General features: G+C 47.6%; 1 protein-coding gene across 1 annotated transcript in view; it reads right to left on the bottom strand.

The window, feature by feature from the left end:
* COL4A6 (collagen type IV alpha 6 chain) overlaps positions 1-18,275 on the bottom strand; it is a 158,298-nt gene that overhangs the window by 8,946 nt on the left and 131,077 nt on the right. Inside the window, exons 24-37 of the mRNA XM_070044659.1 lie at positions 17,141-17,212; positions 16,622-16,729; positions 15,362-15,583; positions 14,821-14,982; positions 13,018-13,188; positions 12,153-12,296; positions 11,580-11,705; positions 10,961-11,142; positions 8,947-9,010; positions 8,349-8,423; positions 7,723-7,830; positions 7,522-7,629; positions 6,869-6,940; positions 6,423-6,548 (exon numbers count right to left, since the gene is read on the bottom strand). Of these exons, the coding sequence (XP_069900760.1) occupies positions 6,423-6,548; positions 6,869-6,940; positions 7,522-7,629; positions 7,723-7,830; positions 8,349-8,423; positions 8,947-9,010; positions 10,961-11,142; positions 11,580-11,705; positions 12,153-12,296; positions 13,018-13,188; positions 14,821-14,982; positions 15,362-15,583; positions 16,622-16,729; positions 17,141-17,212 (1,740 nt within the window). The remainder of the gene's footprint in view (positions 1-6,422; positions 6,549-6,868; positions 6,941-7,521; positions 7,630-7,722; positions 7,831-8,348; positions 8,424-8,946; positions 9,011-10,960; positions 11,143-11,579; positions 11,706-12,152; positions 12,297-13,017; positions 13,189-14,820; positions 14,983-15,361; positions 15,584-16,621; positions 16,730-17,140; positions 17,213-18,275) is intronic.

Genomic DNA, 18,275 nt, shown 5'->3' with positions numbered 1-18,275 from the left:
AGGGAGTGTTCCAATTTCAGTCTTTTACATGTAGCTGTCCAGTTTTCCCAGCACCACTTATTGAAGAGACTGTCTTTTCTCCATTGTATATCCTTGCCTCCTTTGTCATAGATTAGTTGACCATAGGTGCGTGGGTTTATCTCTGGGCTTTCTATCTTGTTCCACTGATCTATGTTTCTGTTTTTGTGCCAGTACCATATTGTCTTGATTACTGTAGCTTTGTAGTATAGACTGAAGTCAGGGAGTCTGATTCCTCCAGCTCTGTTTTTTTCCCTCAAGACTGCTTTGGCTATTCGGGGTCTTTTGTGTCTCCATACAAATTTTAAGTTTTGTTCTAGTTCCGTAAAAAATGCCATTGATAATTTGATAGGGATTGCATTGAATCTGTAGATTGCTTTGGGTAGTATAGTCATTTTCACAATCTTGATTCTTCCAATCCAAGAACATGGTATATCTCTCCATCTGTTGGTATCATCTTTAATTTCTTTCATCAGTGTCTTATAATTCTCTGAATACAGGTCTTTTGTCTCCCTAGGTAGGTTTATTCCTAGGTATTTTATTCTTTTTGTTGCAATGGTAAATGGGAGTGTTTCCTCAATTTCTCCTTCAGAATTTTCATCCTTAGTTTATAGGAATGCAAGAGATTTGTGTGCATTAATTTTGTATCCTGAAACTTTACCAAATTCATTGATTAGCTCTAGTAATTTTCTGGTGGCATCTTTAGGATTCTCTATGTATAGTATCATGTCATCTGCAAACAGTGACAGTTTTACTTCTTCTTTTCCAATTTGTATTCCTTTTTCTTCTCTGATTGCAGTTGCTAGGACTTCCAAAACTATGTTGAATAATAGTGGTGAGAGTGGACATCCTTGTCTTGTTGCTGATCTTAAAGGAAATGCTTTCAGTTTTTCACCATTGAGAATGATGTTTGCTCTGGGTTTGTCATATATGGCCTTTATTATGCTGAGGTAGGTTCCCTCTATGCACACTTTCTGGAGAGTTTTTATCATAAGTGGGTGTTGAATTTTTTTCTTTTTCTGTACGCGGGCCTCTCACTGCTGTGGCCTCTCCCATTGTGGAGCACAGGCTCCGTATGCGCAGGCTCAGTGGCCATGGCTCACAAGCCTAGCCACTCCACGGCATGTGGGATCTTCCCGGACCAGGGCATGAACCCATGTCCCCTGCATCAGCAAGCGGACTCTCAACCACTGCGCCACCAGGGAAGCCTGGGTGTTGAATTTTGTCAAAAGCTTTTTCTGCATCTATTGAGATGATCATACGGTTTTGATTCTTCAATTTGTTAATATGGTGTATCACATGGATTGATTTGCGTATATTGAAGAATCCTTGCATCCCTGGGATAAATCCCACTTGATCATGGTGTATGATCCTTTTAATGTGTTGTTGGATTCTGTTTGCTTGTATTTTATTGAGGATTTTTGCATTTATATTCATCAGTGATACTGGTCTGTAATTTTTTTTGTGTAGTATCTTTGTCTGATTTTGGTATCCGGGTGATGGTAGCCTCATAGAATGAGTTTGGGAGTGTTCCTTCCTCTGCAATTTTTTGAAAGAGTTTGAGAAGAATGGGTGTTAGCTCTTCTCTAAATGTTTGATAGAATTCACCTGTGAAGCCATCTGGTCCTGGACTTTGGTTTGTTGGAAGATTTTTAATCACAGTTTCAATTTCATTACTTGTGATTGGTCTGCTCATGGATTCTATTTGTTCCTGGTTCAGTCTTGGAAGGTTATACATTTCTAAGAATTTGTCCATTTCTTCCAGGTTGTCCATTTTATTGGCATACAGTTGCTGGTAGTAGTCTCTCAGGATGCTTTGCATTTCTGCGGTGTCTGTTGTAACTTCTCCTTTTTCCTTTCTAATTTTATTGATTTGAGTCCTCTCCCTCTTTTTCTTGATGAGTCTGGCTAATGGTTTATCAATTTTGTTTATCTTCTCAAAGAACCAGCTTTTAGTTTTATTGATCTTTGCTATTGTTTTCTTTGTTTCTATTTCATTTATTTCTGCTCTGATCTTTATGATTTCTTTCCTTCTGCTAACTTTGGGTTTTGTTTATTCTTCTTTCTCTAGCTCTTTCAGGTGTAAGGTTAGATTGTTTACTTGAGATTTTTCTTGTTTCTTGAGGTAGGCTTGTATAGCTATAAACTTCCCTCTTAGAACTGCTTTTGCTGCATCCCATAGGTTTTGGATCATCATGTTTTCATTGTCATTTGTCTCTAGGTATTTTCTGATTTCCTCTTTGATTTCTTCAGTGATCTCTTGGTTATTTAGTAACGTATTGTTTAGCCTCCATGTGTTTGTGTCTTTTACGTTTTCTTCCCTGTAATTGATTTCTAATCTCATAGCGTTGTGGTCAGAAAAGATGCTTGATATGATTTCAATTTTCTTAAATTTACTGAGGCTTGCTTTGTGACCCAAGATGTGATCTATCCTGGAGAATGTTCCATGCGCACTTGAGAAGAAAGTGTAATGTGCTGTTTTTGGATGGAATGTTCTATAAATATCAATTAAATCTATCTGGTCTATTGTGTCATTTAAAGCTTTTGTTTCCTTATTTATTTTCATTTTGGACGATCTGTCCATTGGTGTAAATGAGGTGTTAAAGTCCCCCACTATTATTGTGTTACAGTCGATTTCCTGTTTTATAGCTGTTAGCAGTTGCCTTATGTATTGAGGTGCTCCTATGTTGGGTGCATATATATTTATAATTTTTCTATCTTCTTCTTGGATTGATCCCTTGATCATTATGTAGTGTCCTTCCTTGTCTCTTGTAACATTCTTTATTTTAAAGTCTATTTTATCTGATATGAGTGTTGCTACTCCAGCTTTCTTTTGATTTCCATTTGCATGGAATATCTTTTTCCATCCCCTCACTTTCAGTCTGTATGTGTCCCTAGGTCTGAAGTGGGTCTCTTGTAGACCGCATATATATGGGTCTTGTTTTTGTATCCATTCAGCAAGGCTGTGTCTTTTGGTTGGTGCATTTAATCCATTCACGTTTAAGGTTATTATCGATATGTAAGTTCCTATGACCATTTTCTTAATTGTTTTGGGTTTGTTTTTGTAGGTCCTTTTCTCCTCTTGTGCTTCCCACTTAGAGAAGTTCCTTTAGCATTTGTTGTGGAGCTGGTTTGGTGGTGCTGAATTCTCTTAGCTTTTGCTTGTCTGTAAAGCTTTTGATTTCTCCATCAAATCTGAATGAGATTCTTGCTGGGTAGAGTTATTTTAGTTGTAGTTTCTTCCCTTCCATCAGTTTAAGTATATCATGCCACTCCCTTCTGGCTTGTAGAGTTTCTGCTGAGAAATCAGCTGTTAACCTCATTGGAGTTCCCTTGTATGTTATTTGTAGCTTTTCCCTTGCTGCTTTCAATAATTTTTCTTTGTCTTTAATTTTTCCCAATTTGATTACTATGTGTCTCGGCATGTTTCTCCTTGGGTTTATCCTGTGTGGGACTCTCTGCGCTTCCTGGACTTGGGTGGCTATTTCCTTTCCCATGTTAGGGAAGTTTTCGATTATAATCTCTTCAAGTATTTTCTCTGGTCCTTTCTCTCTCTCTTCTCCTTCGGGACCCCTATAATGTGAATGTTGTTGTGTTTAGTGTTGTCCCAGAGATCTCTTAGGCTGTCTTCATTTCTTTTCATTCTTTTTTCTTTATTCTGTTCAGCAGCAGTGAATTCCACCATTCTGTCTTCCAGATCACTTATCCGTTCTTCTGCCTCAGTTATTCTGCTTTTGATTCCTTCTAGTGTAGTTTTCATTTCAGTTATTGTATTGTTCATCTCTGTTTGTTTGTTCTTTAATTCTTCTAAGTCTTTGTTAAATATTTCTTGCATCTTCTCGTTCTTTGCCTCCATTCTTTTTCCGAGATCCTGGATCATCTTCACTATCATTATTCTGAATTCTTTTTCTGGAAGGTTGCCTATCTCCACTTCGTTTAGTTGTTTTTCTGGGGTTTTATCTTGTTCCTTCAGCTGGTGCCTAGCCCTCTGCATTTTCATCTTGTCTATCTTTCTGTGAATGTGGTTTTTGCTCCACAGGCTGCAGGATTGTAGTTCTTCTTGCTTCTGCTGTCTGCCCTCTGGTGGATGAGGCTATCTAAGAGGTTTGTGCAAGTTTCCTGATGGGAGGGACTGGTGGTGGGTAGAAGGAATGAGACATTGTAAATGATCACATGAAAATGCAAGATGGCATGTTTTCCCAACTCATTCTATTGTCAGAGACCTAAAGAAAAAAAATCTCCAATATATGAATGCAGCCTCTCAATATTTAGTGCAAATACGAAAATGTTTGGCCTAATTTAATGTTATTTAGATGAAGGTATTGTAGGGATGGGGATTGTTCCTAGGAAATTTTCTTGGGGGTAAATCTTCATTGTACACTGATTTCTTTAATCAAATCTGAGATTCGGTTCCTGTTGGGGATTTCCTATATTCTTTTTTTTTTTTTTTTTGCGGTACGCGGGCCTCTCACTGTTGTGGCCTCTCCCATTGCGGAGCACAGGCTCCGGACGCGCAGGCCCAGCGGCCATGGCTCATGGGCCCAGCCGCTCTGCGGCATGTGGGATCTTCCCAGACCGGGCACGAACCTGCGTCCCCTGCATCGGCAGGCGGACTCTCAACCACTGTGCCACCAGGGAAGCCCCCTATATTCTTTTAAAACAAATTTTTTTAATTAGACATTGAGAAGAACAGAAGAATATTTATAAATCATATGTTAAAAAATCATCCAGATACAATGAACATCTGTGTTCCAACCGCCCAATTTAAGGAAAAGAAGATAGCGATACCTTTGAATTTCTTTGCATGCCCTTCACAGATTCCACCACCTTCCCTCCCTCCCAGAGGCAACCACTCCTGAAGTTTGTGTTCATCATTCCCTTTTCATCACAGTTTGACCATGCATATTTGTATCCCTAAACAACATATTGGTTGGAGTCATACCAAATATATTCCTGTGCAACTTCCTTTTCTTCCCCCTCTCCATTATGTGCCTGAAATGTATCCACCTTGACATGTGCTGTTTACTGCATTTGTAATTGTGATTTTATTTCCTCAGATAGCCAAAGGCAATGAATAATTTAATGACCAGGAATTCATAGTCAAGGTTTAAAAACAGAACAGGCATCGTGCCTGTGCTTCCACCCAGGACCCTTCTTCTCTATCTCCTGCCAAAGAAGCCACACAACCTCCCTACAGGCTCAGACCCTGTTGGAGCCCTCACTCTGAAGAAGCTGCTGGCTTTCAGAAAAGTACAGGTTGGTCCAGACAAAGGAAAGAGTAAACACAGAGATAGCAGATGCCCCAATATAAAATGCAGCTGGAAATGAATTAATGCATGAATATAGTTCCTGGAAAACCTACACACACATGCACACAAACACATAAAATAATGTGGTGGGACATCAGGCCCCAGAACTATAAGGAACAGAACATTTTGAAAACATGATTTCCCCAGGTAACATGTGATGGTAGAAGGGCCAGTGTTTCTTGACCAACTACTATGTGCCATGCACTGTGCTAAGTGATTCCATATACATTACCTCACCCCTCATTGATTCCTCACCAAACCTATGGGGTAGATTCTCTTATTCACCTTTTATGGAAAAGGAAACCCACGTTCCTTTGGGATGGAGGGGCACGTAACTTCCTTGTTCAAGGTCATGTAGCTAGGGAGAGGGAGAGCTGGAATTTGAATCCAGCAGTCTGACTTCAGAGCCCATACTCTTAGCTGTGATACTACACTAAATTCATTTCTTGTTCTACGTTGAGTGGGAGGTATATGCGTCTCCAGAACATTTCTAAGGAGAGTTAATGAATCAGAATTCATTCACACTATTTGAGAAGTGGGGAAATGGGGGCTCAGAAAGGGACTTCAGACTATGTGATGAGTCAGGGGCCGAGATTAAGACGAAACCGGATTTCTAGTAAACCTAGTAAATCCTAATCAAGTGCTTGCTGTATGCCTGTCCTAGGGAGACATTTATCCTCTTAGACCTGGGCTCCTTCCAGCAGCCACACTGTCGTTCCAGGGCCCTGGGACTACCAACCGCACTGGACACCAAGGAACTTCTGGTAAACCACTCGCTAAGTGGACAAGCACAGTCCCTCAGGACCATTAAACCCAGGCTGTGGCCAAGTGAGAAAGAGAGGCCCTGAGGTTAATAAGGGAGAGTGGGAGGGAACCTGGAGGCTGGGAGGGTGGGACTCACTGAACTGCTCTCTGACACTCCTTCCCAGGAAAGCCCTAAGTGTAGCCTACCCTCTTTTTGTCGGTGGTCAGTTCCACTGGGTTCTGAGATTCCCAGAGATGCAAAGACATGCACTGCTCATCCCTGTAAGCCACATGGCCCTAAAGAAACCCCAACCCTGGCTGCCCAGCCAAGCCTGACTTGGGCTCACTTACCCCTGCTACCTTTTGGTCCTCTCACGCCTGGATTTCCTGGGGCTCCAATGCCAATTCCTGGAGAACCTTTTTCTCCTTTGGGACCAGGCAGGCCAGCTGGCCCAGGCACACCGGTTATACTAGGTCCTAGGAAGAGATGCAGAGAGATGTGGGGACAGAAGTCAGTGGGGTGAGACCTTTGTGCCTATAGCTCACTTGCAGGGGGCCTGCTTGACAGACACCGGAGGCTGAGGATTGAAATGACAGGAAGGAGAGCTCGTTCGGGTAGAAGGACGAACCCCATCCTCCTTCTTCCCCACATCAAGGCATCCCAAATTGGGGGCTGGCAAGGAGACCTAGGAGTCTGAGGATATGGGATACGCCACAGTCAAGAACTCAAGGCCAGCCTCTGTCAGGCTTCCGGAAGAGCAAGTGCTCTCCTCTATGCCTTTGAGGGTCTTGCTTACCTGGAGTTCCATGGGTTCCCTTGGTTCCTGGCAGCCCATTCAGTCCATGTAAACCAGGAAGTCCAGGGAAACCTGAGGGGAGAGAATATCAGAAATGGCTCCAGCAGCTCTGAATCATGAAGGGTCAGCAAAAGGTCCTGCCCCCAGGGACACTGCAAAGTCCTCATTTCAAAGGTCATGGTCTCTCTTGAGGCATTATTTAATGCCCTAAGGGAGACTGGACCACACCTAGTCTCCACCCTCCACCCTAAGTCTTCCTGCCTTTTATTAGAGACCAATATAGCTTAAGAGCAGGGTGCTAGATAATGAGGTATCTTCAAGAAGAAATCAGAGTGGCAATGCCAAGACCTTGAGTTGCCAGCTCCCAGAGACTTGCTGCCCAATCCTAAGTCAGAAAAAGGCTACATATGCCAGGGCAACAACCTTCCTTCCCAACTCTGCTCTCCATGGATCCCATGTTCTCCTCTTCCCATTCACGTTTGCACTCCTTTCTTCTTCTTCTTCCTCCTTTCCTGTTATCCCTCATGAAACCCAGTCAATGACTCCCCTGGATACGGCTTAATCCCAGCTAGGGTCTCCTAAGAAAAAGTAGTTGCCATCCTTTTTTTGAGGAAAGGACCCTTTTCCCCACTGCCTACTCCCAACTCTCATACCTTTGGTTCCTATTAGGCCAGGGGGGCCCAGGGGCCCAGCTGCCCCTGGGTGGCCTGAAGAACCTGGAAGTCCTGGATTTCCTCTCATGCCTGCAACCCCGGGGAGTCCTAAAAGTGAAAACAAGGCAGAAGTTCAGAAGGGGTTGTGACCTGAAGCTGATCTGAACTTTTTCAGAGTAAAGTTGTCATGTGGCATGGTACCTGGGGAGGCAGGAAGGCCAACATCTCCAGAAATACCAACTTTCCCATCTTCACCTTTGTTTCCTGGGAAACCCACATCACCAACTGGTCCATCTTTTCCTTTCACACCTACAAAATCAAGAAAAATGCTGAGGAGTGATCAGGCCACAGTTCAGGCAGTGTGTTCCTCCATGGGAGAGGGGGAGCAGGAAGGTGAAGCCATTTTGAGTTGCCATGGGAGCTGGATCCAACAAAGATACTCTGAAAGGGATTGTGACAGCTGTCTTCATATTTGAAAGATGCTTCCCAATTGAAAAGTAAGTAAACTTGTTCTGAGTGTTCCCAGCAGTAGGAGCAATGGGTGGAAATGTTCACGAAGTATTTAGTTTAACTAAAAACTAAGGGGGAGGACACCATTATCTTAAAGGTCTTAGAGACTTATCCCGTAAGTCTGTGAGTCTTGAAGGAAAAGTAGGTTGGTTTGCTTGGGAAAACTGTTGACTGCCTCTAAGTGGATACATGTCAGGTAGGAATTTTTCTGCACTGCATAGAAGTTGCAGAACTTGGTGTTGGCCTCCAAAATTCCTTCCGATCCTCAGTTTTGAGGAGTTTGTGAGACATGGGAGACAAAAGTGCAGCAGCCTTACCTTTGAAACCAGGCTCCCCAGGTTGTCCCTTGGGTCCTGGGCTACCAGAAATTCCAAGTGTCTGGCCTTGATCTCCTGGGGATATCAAGACATTGTTCAAGTGGTCAGGAGAAGCTACAGCTCAATTTGCAGCACATAGATCTTTTGAGGGAAAAAAAATCATAGCCAGAGAGGCTCCTTGACACAGTTACCCACCGGGTAAAAGGTTATGCTTTTATGCCCCAATGAAGGGCTGGGATGCTTCCAGACAATTGGCATGAAATGCTGCTACATGCAGCATATCTCCATTGGGAAACACATCACTAGGCTCAGTATGGTCAGAGAAGATGAGAGGAGGGGCCCTAAAACATCACCAGAAGAGGAGACTGTCTAGAGCTGAGGTTCTCCTCTGCTGCTGAGTCTGGAAGGCAGCTGGGTCAAACCACTGTTTGTCGCATATCTTTGAGGAACAAAGACTGCAAAGGGGGTTCAGCCGAAGGGGAAATGTAAATCGATTCCTTTTCCTCGAAACACAATGTCTCCCCCAGGGAGAGCCCTGGGCCTGTTAGAAATCCACCTTGCTCTGGAAAAACGCATTAAAGGGGAAAATGCTCCTTACCTTTTAAACCTGGGAGACCAGATGCTCCTGGGAGCCCAGGAGCTCCACTGAGACCCTGTGAACCCTTCAAAGCAAGACGGGAGTCAGTATTTCTGCCCAGCGCTCAGGGCCTCCCACCCTCTCTTCCCCTTCCCTTCCCTGAGCCACTGCTGGAGAGATGTCCATCGAGTGGTCTGTGGCAGGGGCAAACGGGTGGGGGGCATCCTGCAGAGGGGAAGGTGATGAGCAAGGGGGCGGAAATGCGTATTTACGGGTTATAGGGGAGGGATTCGATCTGCAGAGTAATCCTGGTCTTGTCATTCATAACTTCCCAATGCCTATCAAAATTGGTACCTTGGGAAATCAAGGTGTGAATGTTCTAGCAAGTCTCTTAGAAAATACGAAACTTAACAGTCAGGCCAGGCATTTGATCTGCTCTACATACAGTTGGCTATCACTGCCCATGCCAAAGCTCTGGAGCCATTATGCACGAGAACAAGTGTGACCTCACCAACGTGGGGCTAGCTCTCTGCCACAGGTTTCACAAGGAACAGAGTCTTTCTGCCACCAGGTAGTGGGCTGTATGCATACAGGTACTGGAGTCTGAATTTGGTCTAATATTTCCGTGATTTTCACAAGAAAAACTGCCTTCACTGGCGAATGTCCAACACACTATCTGAGTCTGGGAAATGGGCGTGTCAGCTGCCATTGGTACAGTTCTTTCCCTGGCATCTGGTATGGTTTTGATTCATTTGAGATGTACCCAGTAAGGACATACGCTACCTAATGCCTTGGGTAGGAGTCCAACTTGGGTCACTCTGGTCACTGGACCACGACCCAGGACACCCCCTGCATTCACCTGGCCTCTTCTGCGTATTGCCATATCTACTTATTCTGAGCCTCTGCTCATGCTGGGACCCCTCCCAGAACGCTGTCCCACTTTGATTCTATCCTTCCTAGTGTGTAAGTAGCAGGTTGAGAATTGTTTATTTTGCAATTGCTTCAGGTGTGTGTGTGTGTGTGTGTGTGTGTGTGTGTGTGTGTGTGTGTGTGTGTGTGTGTGTGTGTGTGTGTGGTGTTTTCTCTCCACAAGCTGGATTGACGCTTTTAAAGGACAGGGACTTTGTCTGCAGGGAACACAGGTGTCCTGTGATACAGTTTATTTAGTCCCTTCAATACTACTACTATTATTGCTACTATTTACTCAGAGCCTACCATGTGCCAAATACAACGTAACTGCTTTACACACATCAGCTCACTTAACCCTCACTATGGTCTGAAGAAGGTTTGGAAATTATTCCCATTTTTAACAGATGAGAAAAGCGAGGCTCCGGCAAGTTAAGCGATACGCACAAAATCACAGGGCTAATGAGTGATGGAGCTGAGATTCAAGCCTACGTCTTCTCATTGCTAAGCCTGCTCTACCACCCAAACTTTTAAGAACCCAGAGAAGCTGGTTTTGAGTCTTTGTTGTCTCCACAAGAGGCAACAACTGGCAAAGACCTTTCTGAAATCAAAACATCAAATAGTCTGTACCGAATTCTTCTGCTGACCCAAACTCAACGTGGGATGCTGGCGGTGGGATGCAGACCAAAAAGCATGCAAGGCGGTTCTTGTTCTCAAGTCCTAACAGTCTCATCGAGGAAATCAGACCCACACAGAACCAACTAGGATAAGTGTAAACAGTGAGAAGTGTAGGGTGCCAGCAGGGTGGGAGCTCAGGGACTCCTGGAGGGGCGGGTGCCTGGGCTGGGGCCTGAAGGATACGCAGGTAGTCAGCAATTTTGAGGAGGACGCTCTGCCACGTGGGGGAAGATAGGTGAACAAGGGCCCCGGAAGGAAGAGGGGATGTTTGGGAAAGGGTGAGAAGACCTGGCAGACTCAAGGAGGGGCCTTGTCTGGGGTGAGCTGGGGGAGGGAGCTGGGCAAGAGGGCTGGGAAGTGGGCTGGGATCAGAAAGGTGGGCAATAGGAACACATCCCCCTGCTATGGAGGCGATTCCCTGGTGGGGAGATAAAGAGGTGGGCAGACTCACACTTTCTCCTGGTATTCCTGGGAAACCTGTGATTCCAGGGGACCCCTTCAGGCCGGGTAAGCCCCGTAGTCCTGCGGAGCCAGGGGAGCCTGGTCTCCCACTAAGTCCCTTGATGAGGCTGGGGAAGCCAGGAGCTCCAGGCAAGCCTGGTGGCCCAGGGCTGCCAGCCTCTCCTTTGTCACCTGGGAAAGAGGCAAAAGTCTTGGGGAAAGACTCTAGGCAAGAGAAAGTCTTCTCCCCAAGGTGCACGTGCCCTGGGTCACAGGCGGCCAAAGCGCAAGCTTGGGGACAGTTAGCTTAGGGGGAGGAGTGGGGATAGAGGGAGGTGCCTCACTGGGAAAGCCACTCAGTGCCCATCCCCACTGTCTGCCAGGCCCTTCCAGGGATACAGCCGCCCGTGGTTCAAAAACGGAGTTCCACGGTGGCAATGAAAATTGGCAGGCTCACAGTACAGGCCCCCCTCAGGCCCAGAGAAGGCAGCCTCCGTGGATCCCCAGCTGCCACCCATACTGCTGCTCTGGGGGTTCTTGTTCTGTGGGGCCTTTTCTCAGGAAAGAAGTTGAATTTGGTCATAAAAACTGTCTCGGGCATTTCTCCTGTCCATTCCCTGCCCCAGCACCTCTGGGCCCAGGAAATCCGATGGATCCAGGTGAGCCCTGAGAGCCTTTGTCTCCTGTGAAGTGCAGGTTCAGCACTGGAAGTCTGGGGCTGGGTACTCCGACTGGCCCCGGGTCGCCTCTGTCTCCTGCAGGGATGGAGATCATGAGAGCCGTGTGAGCGGGAGCTTAGACACGAGGTCAGGCACGGGCTGACCGCTCATATCAGCTCTTCCGGCCCCACCCCAGGCCCCCTTTCTGGGCTCTTCCACCTTCTTCCCCGCCCCTGTTTCCCAAACTTTGCGTTAATGTGCACGCCCTCTCCCTCCTTTGACAAGCTCAAGGTCCACCTGCAACTTTAGACCCTACTCAAAACCCTTCTCCGTTGAGCATCGGGAATGTGTGTCCAGGCTTCTAACGCGCAGTAGTAACTCAGAGTGATTAGGTCTTTTGGTTTAAAAGGACTTCATTCAGAAACCTCAAATATTATTATCTAACACAGGGTTGGTATAAGCCACAGGAATGACAAAGTTGATAAACAAGATGTACCTTGGGAAGCATGGGTGGCAATTCCAGAATTCGATTCCCCAGCTCACCTTTTTCACCAGGGCTACCAGCCTGTCCAGATGGTCCAACTCTTCCCATCGACCCAGGAATTCCCTTTAATCCACTTGCACCAGGAATACCAGGGAGACCTGGAATCCCTGGAAAACCTATCAGTCCAACAGACCCCTTCTCACCTGTTGAGAAACAAGAACTTCTATTATTATCCCTGTTTGACATATAAGAAAATGGAAGCTCAGAGACGTTAATTAACTCACCCAAAGTCACACAGCTAGGAAGCTGCAGAGAAGGGATTCAAACCCAAGCTTCTCTAACCCCAAAGCTCAAGCTCTTAGTCAATACATGTTATGCTACTTCCCTGAAGAGGGACATTGTACTAAGCACCAGAAAGGAAAGAAGAGGTGGGAACCTCTCTTATGATTTGCCAAGTTAGAGCTCATGTTTGGCACAGGAGGAATAAAAAAAGCCTATGGCCAGGAGGCAGGGAGATGAGCTCTAGCCTGGTGCTGTTGCTAACCAGTTGTGTGACCTTGGACCAGTCACTTTCCCCCGCTGCCCAACCTCTGATGTCTAGCAGGACAGTCACAGGAATTGAGAGCTATCAGGCTCTATGGTAGAAGTTGTGCAAATGAGTAACCTTGGTGTGGCTGTTCCTGTCTTGGGCTCCCTGCCCATGCTATTCAGCCCAGTGATCCACCCAGCAGGCAGGGAAGGCGAATCACCTTGGGTGGGGTTCCTCCTTTAGCACTAGCCTTGTCCAACTATCTTGCCAAAAAAGCCCTGCCCACCTCCCTCCCCATTCCCCTCTCCCAGGCAGAGAGGAGGGAGGGGGCGAGCTGGGCAGCACGGCAGCTCCTTTTTGGCCCCCATTGGTGCCTTCCTGATACCTTCACTTACCCTTCGGACCTGGCAGGCCTGGCAGTCCAGTGGCCCCTGGCAAGCCGGAGTTCCCCAGGAAGCCAATTAGCCCTGGAGATCCCGGAAGGCCTTTCAGCCCAGGCAGGCCTCTCTTTCCAGCTGATGCAGGGGGACCTATATCGCCTCTTGGACCTTTCTTTCCAGGATGTCCTGAATCAGTACAGGAGAGAACACAGGACAGCTGTCAAGTGAGACTGTCCAGATCTGGGCCGCTGCCCATTCCCATGGCTTCTGGTTGGTTGGCTTGTTGGCGTTTATAAACTGCCCTTTAACAATGGCTTAGGCAGGCTGCTAACAGGCAGAGTTCTTAGCTGGCTGAAGCATTAGCACCTACCACCCAGGGCGCCCTGCCAATGGCAACTTCTTTCAACATGGCACTGTAGATGGTGGCGGGGGGGGGAGCAAACCCCTTCTGATGATAACTCTCCCCCCTTCATGAATGTGGTTCACACTTTAGCCTCTGAATGGAGCTCTGGGAAGCCAGGGTGGCAACTGGACTCTAGTTTCCTGGTACTTCCAGTTTGAATCACTCCACAATGGCTGTTTCCTGAGCCAATTGGTGAAGTAGAGGTTAAAGCCAAGCCATTGTTTCAGCCTCCCAGGGAGCCATGGATACAGGGCTGCCCTTTTAATCCCTCATGCAAGCAGTTAAGTCAGCCAGTTCCTTGGCATTAGGGTTGAAAGACCCCCTAGTGCCAAGTACTGTAGAAATCCCCAAGGCCCATCTGGTATCCTAGGTATTCTGAAACTTCTTTCACCAGGCTTTAAGTTGCTCAATGGGATTAAGCTCCTGAGCTGCTGCCAAAGTGGAATGTTCAGGTACAAAGCAAGGAAATTAAAAAACCAAAGGATTAAATGAGTGATGACAGAGGTATTTGGGCCCCCAAGGACCTAAATGAATGGCTGACTTGGCCTTCTATGGATTGAAAAGCATCAAGTAGCTGCGAGCCCCAGGATTCTAATGGGAGGCTGTGAAGGGGATTCCACAACAAGGGAAGGAAATTCAATGGGGGCCAACCCCACAGCATGAGTTCAGGGACCCCTGGCCTTGCCAGGTTATAGTGTATAGTAAGATAATTCCCCAAGAGGCCAAGCTAGTGGGAGTGTTAGTCTGTGAGCTTGTGTGCTGTTTTCTCACCTGGACAGCCTATGTGAAGACCCCAGAAACACAGAAGGACAAAGGGGATAAAAAAGATATTAGTGGCTCTGTAAAAACTCAACTTCAGTCACGTGGCTGGGAGTCGGGGCGGACAGCAGGGTGAAGAGGGGGGTGTGAGAAAAAGGCAAGCTGCAGACGGTAGGCTGGAACCAGGGGGCGTCAGGCCCCGCTGTGGAGTGAAAGACACTCTGGCCCTGGGTCCTCAGAGGGCTGCTGGCCCGAGAGGCAGGCTGCCAGCACGGTGGTCACCCTCTCCGCCTGAGCTCCTCGCCCGGCCCCAGTGAGGGCGGTGGAGAGGGGCGAGGCCCACCTGCACAAGGAGGGCAGGAAGGCAGGAGGGAGGCTGAAGCCTGAAAAGGGGGACGGAGGCCATGGGGGAGGGGCGGGGAATGAGCATACTGTGGGGTCACATTTTGGAGGCTAAACTGCAGCGATCGGTTTGGCTTGGCACTGCGAGGGCGACTTGAGAGGTTAGGAAAGTCAGTCTCCTTGTCAACTCTGACCCTGTCACACTGCTGCTACTGCCCCTCAGGGCACCGGGTTGCGGTGGGGGTGGGGGTGGGGCGGAGGGGAGGGCTTAGCTTAAGTCTGTCAAGATGGGGCTCCTCCTCCGAAGGACCTACCTGAAGTGCCTGGAAAGCCTGGTGCTCCTGGGAGCCCGGGTTTGCCCTTGATGCCGAATAGACCATCAGATCCCCGGGGGCCTGGCTGTCCTGCGCGGCCTGGTATTCCAGGGCTGCCCCGATCACCTTTGGGGCCCAGCAAGCCCGACTTTCCAAGCAAACCTAAGGAAAGGAAGGGCCAGACAATTACAGCCTGGACTGATAGCAGGGACCGATTACCAAACCAACTTCCAGCGGAAGAGCCTGCCCAGGATGTACCCCACGGGCCACTGTCTTGTCAGCTCAAGCCTTGTGGCTCATCACAGGCTCTGCAAGAAATCTGACTATGGATTATAGATACTTCTGGAATTACTAAGACAGGAGAATGGACGCAGGTGATTTAAGAAAAAGTTCCACAAAGGGAAGGACAGAACACAATGACTTTTCATTTCAAGCCCCTAATTAATCCATCACCCCAGAGTCACGCAGGTATTCATGCAAGTATAGCAGTTACTGAAAGGTTTTCTGTAGACTGTCAGATAAGTGGGGCAAAGAGAGTCACCCTTGGGTCCTGTAAGGCCAGAGTCTCCAGGAAATCCTCTGTCTCCTGGCAGTCCCTGTAGGCCTTGCTTCCCAGGAGCACCATTTTCAGCACCAATGATGTCACCAGGGGCTCCCTTGGGACCTGGGAAGCCGGGACTGCCAACTTTCCCAGGCAAGCCATCTTTTCCAGGGAGCCCAGGAAACCCAGGCAAGCCCTTCTCTCCACGAGGTCCAGGAAATCCTAAGTGTAAAGAGGCAAAAATAAAAGGCCATGGAGGTTTAGAAGTGATAGGTTTGGGGAGAGGACTCTGACACAGGTTTTTTCCCTACTACAAAAGCTAACATATTAGTAATGTGTGTCGCTTCCCTTAAAGGTCAGGAGTCTCTGGTCCTGGGAAGACTTGCCCAGTGGCAGGCACTGCCCCGTGTGCCCTGGAGGAGGTTCTAGCTCAGCGGGCAGAGCTCAGCAACCCGCTCCTGGGGAGCCTACAGTGGCCAAAGAGCACAGGTTACACCCGGGACCTCCTGTCAAAGGCCTGGTCTCTTCTGGAGTCATCTAACTCCTGCCAAGTCACGCCTCCCTCTTTCTGGGTGGCAGACGGATCTGTAGCACTGATAAGCCCAAGGGAATGTGGCCTCAGATGAGCCCCAGGCTGCAGAGCAGGCGTGGTTCTCAAACTGAGCGTGCATCAGAGTCTCCTGGGGCAGGGGTGCTTGGGAAAAGCCAGATTGCGGGGCCCACCCGCAGAGCTTCTGATCAGTAACTCTGCCAAGGGGCCAAGGCACTGCGTTACTACCAAGTTTCCAGGTGATGCTGACGCTTCTGGCCGAGGGAACAGTTTGAGAACCACTGGTGCAGTGCAGAACAATGAAGCTCAGGTTGGAATGACAGGGTGTGAGCGAAGTCTTTGAAATACGACAACTTCCCTCTCACTCATCTGAATCTCCTTCTCTGACCTTTAAGGAGTTGATCCAGGAAACTGCCATAGAACTTGCAGTCAGACCATGTGGCAGAGTCCTGGCTCTATCACTAGTGACCTTGTGATCTCAGGTGAGTCACCTTCCATAGGAGCCTCAGTTTCCTCCTCAAATGGCCGTTACTGCTCTGAGATGCTGGCATTCTATAGCTCTAAGCTCTCTTGCCTGAGTATGAAATCAAAACCGTCCCACTTACACCAGAGCACAAACCTAACTTCCTATAGTGGGTGGATGGCTACCACAATCCGAACACACACTCACACAAAAGGAGAAGCAGGTGAGGAGAAGCTCCTTTTCTCACCTGGCATTTCAGGGAGGTGAACCAATCCTGGACTTCCGGGCTCCCCTTTATTTCCATGCAATCCAGGCTGGCCTGGAGTCCCAGGGAGGCCACGTGCCCCGTTAGGGCCTGAAAACCCAAATATGAGTGGTAAGGGGAAAGGAAAGTCGGTGTGGCTAGCTATGATTTGTGACGTCCAGTCAAGAATCCTAGTCTTGGGAATTCCCTGGTGGTCCAGTGGTTAGGACTCCGTGCTTTCACTGCCGAGGGCATGGGTTCGATCCCTGGTTGGGGAACTAAGATCCCACAAGCTGCACGGTGCAGCCGAAAAACAAACAAAATTCTAAGCTCTTGGAGAATCTCTCTTATTCTCACCTCCCCACACGACCCTCTCTAGCAGCCATTCTATTTCCTCAATCCTCAAGGCCGCCCTCTCAGAAGGAATGTGGATCCCCAAATGCTACCAGGCTATCCTCAGCTTCCTTTGGTGCATGGCCCTTACAAGTGTGCTCAGTGGCTTTTTCTGGCCTCATTCCATACCTGGGAATCCGGGAGCTCCTGGAAATCCTGATGGACCGTATGGCCCAGGAATAATACAAGGCAAGGTGATACCTGTAAATGGTAACATGTGAGCAGGTGGTGAACCCCCTGAGTTCCCCCTAGCATGCGCCTTTACTCCCATTCCATCGAATGGAACAGCTAAGTTATTCTTCCCACCCAGAAGCTGGGAGCCCATGCAGAAAAATCGTAGCATCAGAAGCTCTCGGGAGTTACTCCTAGTGCAATTTCTCACAGATACGAATGCCCCTAGTGTCCAAGTCAGGACATCTCATTCTAACAAAGTTTCCTGTTGTGTAGGAAGAGCAGCAAACGGCAGTTGCCTATTCACCCTGCCTTCAGATGGAGCCCCTCCCTGGGATGCGTGCTTGGTGTTAGTTATTATTATGTCCACATCACTAGATTGGAGTGTTTGAAGCCAACACCTCTCAAGTTCAGATGACTGCTCTTTTCTTGGAATGAGGCTTTTCCCAAACCACTGGGTTCTTTTGACACGTGTTATTTGAGATCTCCTGAAACCTATTGATTGTCCTTGGTCAGATGGACCCATATGTCTGTACCAGGTAAACACTGAAGGCCACTCTCTTGGCCATGGCAGACAGTGACCCTTCCCTCAGCTCCTCATTTGAAACTGTCAACTCTGCTACTCAGGGAGAAGGGGTAGTCAATTTCACTATTCAAGACATTGAAATTGACCTGCGGAGCCCCTCCCCTGGCAAATTCTTCCTTGCTCACTCAGAGTACAAATAAAGAGTCTGTAAGATCACAGGGGGGAGGTTTAATAAGATACCAGTGACCAAATTGTTAGTTGGCTCCTTCAAATGCCATTTATAAACAACTGCTAATTAAAATCAGTCTTGCCTATTCATTAAAACAACCCCCTGAGATCTACTTTAAGCCAGAGTCCACAGTTCTAATAAACTGCTATAGCTTTTGCCTGTACGTAAAAGAAATCACAAACTGCATCTCTTAAAGATATGTATACAACCTATGATTCAGACTGCTTACTGAACTGGCTAGCATTCCTCCTCCAGTCCCGCTTCCATTTTCCAACTTCAAGGCCTGATGGCATTTTAGCCCACCTGTTCTAGTCCTAAATCAAAATTGGGAATTGAAC

Source organism: Globicephala melas, chromosome X (genome assembly GCF_963455315.2).
Source record: "Globicephala melas chromosome X, mGloMel1.2, whole genome shotgun sequence".
NCBI classification, from domain to species: Eukaryota; Metazoa; Chordata; class Mammalia; order Artiodactyla; family Delphinidae; genus Globicephala; species Globicephala melas.
Note: the sequence above shows the minus strand (reverse complement) of the source record. Positions and strands in the feature narration are given on the sequence as shown.